This window comes from Anneissia japonica, unplaced genomic scaffold (genome assembly GCF_011630105.1).
Source record: "Anneissia japonica isolate Jap-2015-1 unplaced genomic scaffold, ASM1163010v1 scaffold254026_len2023_cov148, whole genome shotgun sequence".
Classification (NCBI taxonomy): domain Eukaryota; kingdom Metazoa; phylum Echinodermata; class Crinoidea; order Comatulida; family Comatulidae; genus Anneissia; species Anneissia japonica.
Window position 1 is genome coordinate 1 of NW_022714187.1, and position 2,023 is coordinate 2,023.

At 35.0% G+C, this 2,023-nt stretch overlaps 1 protein-coding gene across 1 annotated transcript; it reads left to right on the forward strand.

The window, feature by feature from the left end:
- Positions 1 to 267: 267 nt before the first annotated feature.
- Positions 268 to 2,023, forward strand: LOC117108990 (tubulin polyglutamylase complex subunit 2-like). Its single transcript, XM_033251206.1, has 4 exons — positions 268 to 424; positions 1,268 to 1,431; positions 1,563 to 1,720; positions 1,911 to 2,023. Exons 1-4 carry the CDS (start codon positions 283 to 285, stop codon positions 1,963 to 1,965), a joined length of 519 nt encoding a protein of 172 aa, XP_033107097.1. The 5' UTR covers positions 268 to 282; the 3' UTR covers positions 1,966 to 2,023.

Genomic DNA, 2,023 nt, shown 5'->3' on the forward strand with positions numbered 1-2,023 from the left:
TGGGGGGAAGGGGGAAGGTTTGACACTCATTCCATACAACAAATATATTTACCTTCACATCATATACCAGCACATTAATTTTATTCTCCTGGGGGAGAGAGTTAGATATTTAAAAAGTGCCCTACACAAAGAAACAAGTTTAAACCTGCAACCATGGTTGAGAGTCCAAGCCACAATCACTGCACCAACCACCATATGCATCAGAACAGAATTTGAATCCAGAACTTCAGGCTTTAAAGGCAAGCACCTTACCACCAATCTCTTTTATTTTAACAATAAATTATGTGTAGTGTATTTTTTTTTATTCCAGCTTTGAGTCATGGAAGAAAATTGCCACATTTTGATATTCGGAGTCGTGTGTTTGAGATTGATCCCTGTGAAGGCTACGGAAAAGTATGCTTGGTGTACAACAATGCAAAACAAGGTTTGTCTACTGTAATTATATTCGTAAAAGCAAGGCGTGTATACTTCAGAACAAGGTTTGTCTACTGTAATTATATTCGTAAAAGCAAGGCGTGTATACTTCTGAACAAGGTTTGTCTACTGTAATTATACTCTAAAACAAAGTGTGTGTATTTATGCTTCAGAACAAGGTTTGTGTTTTAAATATATGGAACTTATGAAACAAAATCTGTATAGCTGATCCTTAGATTGTTTACTAGCTATGGGTCTATGTAAACAATGTAGAATGATATTATATACTGTATGTCTTGTTCTAACATTCAATTGAAATCTTGCTCCAGTCAATCAATCAGTCCAGGGGGATGGCTTCAGGTTTTGCCAGGCGAGGGGTCCAGAGAGCAACACACTGACGCGAATGTAAGTGAGCGTGGTCGGGTGTCGCTCAAAATCTCACCCTTGTCTCCCTCTGGCGCTACCCCTGAGTAAATCAATCAATCAATTCATGTAATTTTTAAAATTTTTGTTCTTGATTTATCCTCTTATATGTGTTGTAAATTTTTTTTAAAATTTTTTTATAGAGTGCACTTGCGAACAGGGGCCATACCGGTTGTGAAAAACACACCCGATGGGCCAATCAATGGTTCGCTGCAACTGAAAGTAAAAACTGAAAAGTTTTTTTTGGAAAGCTTAGTTTTTTGCTTATTTATTTTTAATATATTTTAATTTTTATCTGGAATGTGAGGTTTGAGGTTTTACATGCAGTTTGGCCTTTGGCCATGAAGCGTTATACACCTGATGATGATGAAGTGATATATACAATTCAAATATTTATTAGTTCAAAACAGATTTAGAATTTTTCTTATAGGAACACCAGCTGCAGATTCAGAGATCTGGTTTTTGGATCGTTCTTTCCACTGGCATTTCATAGCTGAGAGTTTCAGCCAATATTTTAGACTGATGATCATGAATCTGGGCTTACCGCTGTGGCACTTTGCTCTAACTGATATTGGGCTACCAAATCACGCTCAGGTTGGTATTTTGTGTGTGAAATCTCAGATTTTAAATTTTTAGTCTGTGTTTCCAATTTCTGTATTCTGATTCTAATCGTGGATAATTGTTCACAATAATCATATTGTCAATAAGTCACTTTTTATTTCTAGCAATGGTTTTATATGTATGCACCTCTACAACTGGATTTTGATAGTCAGATAGTGGAAAATGACCATGAGTCCAGAAAATGTTCAAACAGCAATATGTTAGAAGAGTTCCAGAATAAAATAGATGTCAACAAAGTGTTCAAAGGAAAAACTGAGAAAAAGTGAGCTTTTTGATATCTTTTGATATTAAATATTTAAAAAATTCTAAATTGTAAATATAACCAACTTACAATGGAAGCAGTACATTTCGATGATGATTCATTTGCTGATGATGATGAAGACGACAACGATTTAAATCTCACTTAGCTAGCACATTGATATTATAAAATTTAATGCTGTTATCTTTTGCAGATCAAAAGTAGCAGCATCTGCAACGTCATCTAGGAAAAAAACATTGTCCAAGTAAGAAATCTTCATTTACAAATTAGCAACAAGTTGTAAGTCAGAAGCAGTGGCGTATCTCA

Bases quoted from the DNA above. Each gene is read 5' to 3' on its own strand.
- LOC117108990 (XM_033251206.1), top strand. From the start codon at position 283: ATGTGTAGTGTATTTTTTTTTATTCCAGCTTTGAGTCATGGAAGAAAA. The intron at 1,432-1,562 runs GTTGGTATTTTG...TTTTATTTCTAG, and splicing joins GGCTACCAAATCACGCTCAG to CAATGGTTTTATATGTATGC. The intron at 1,721-1,910 runs GTGAGCTTTTTG...TATCTTTTGCAG, and splicing joins AAAGGAAAAACTGAGAAAAA to ATCAAAAGTAGCAGCATCTG.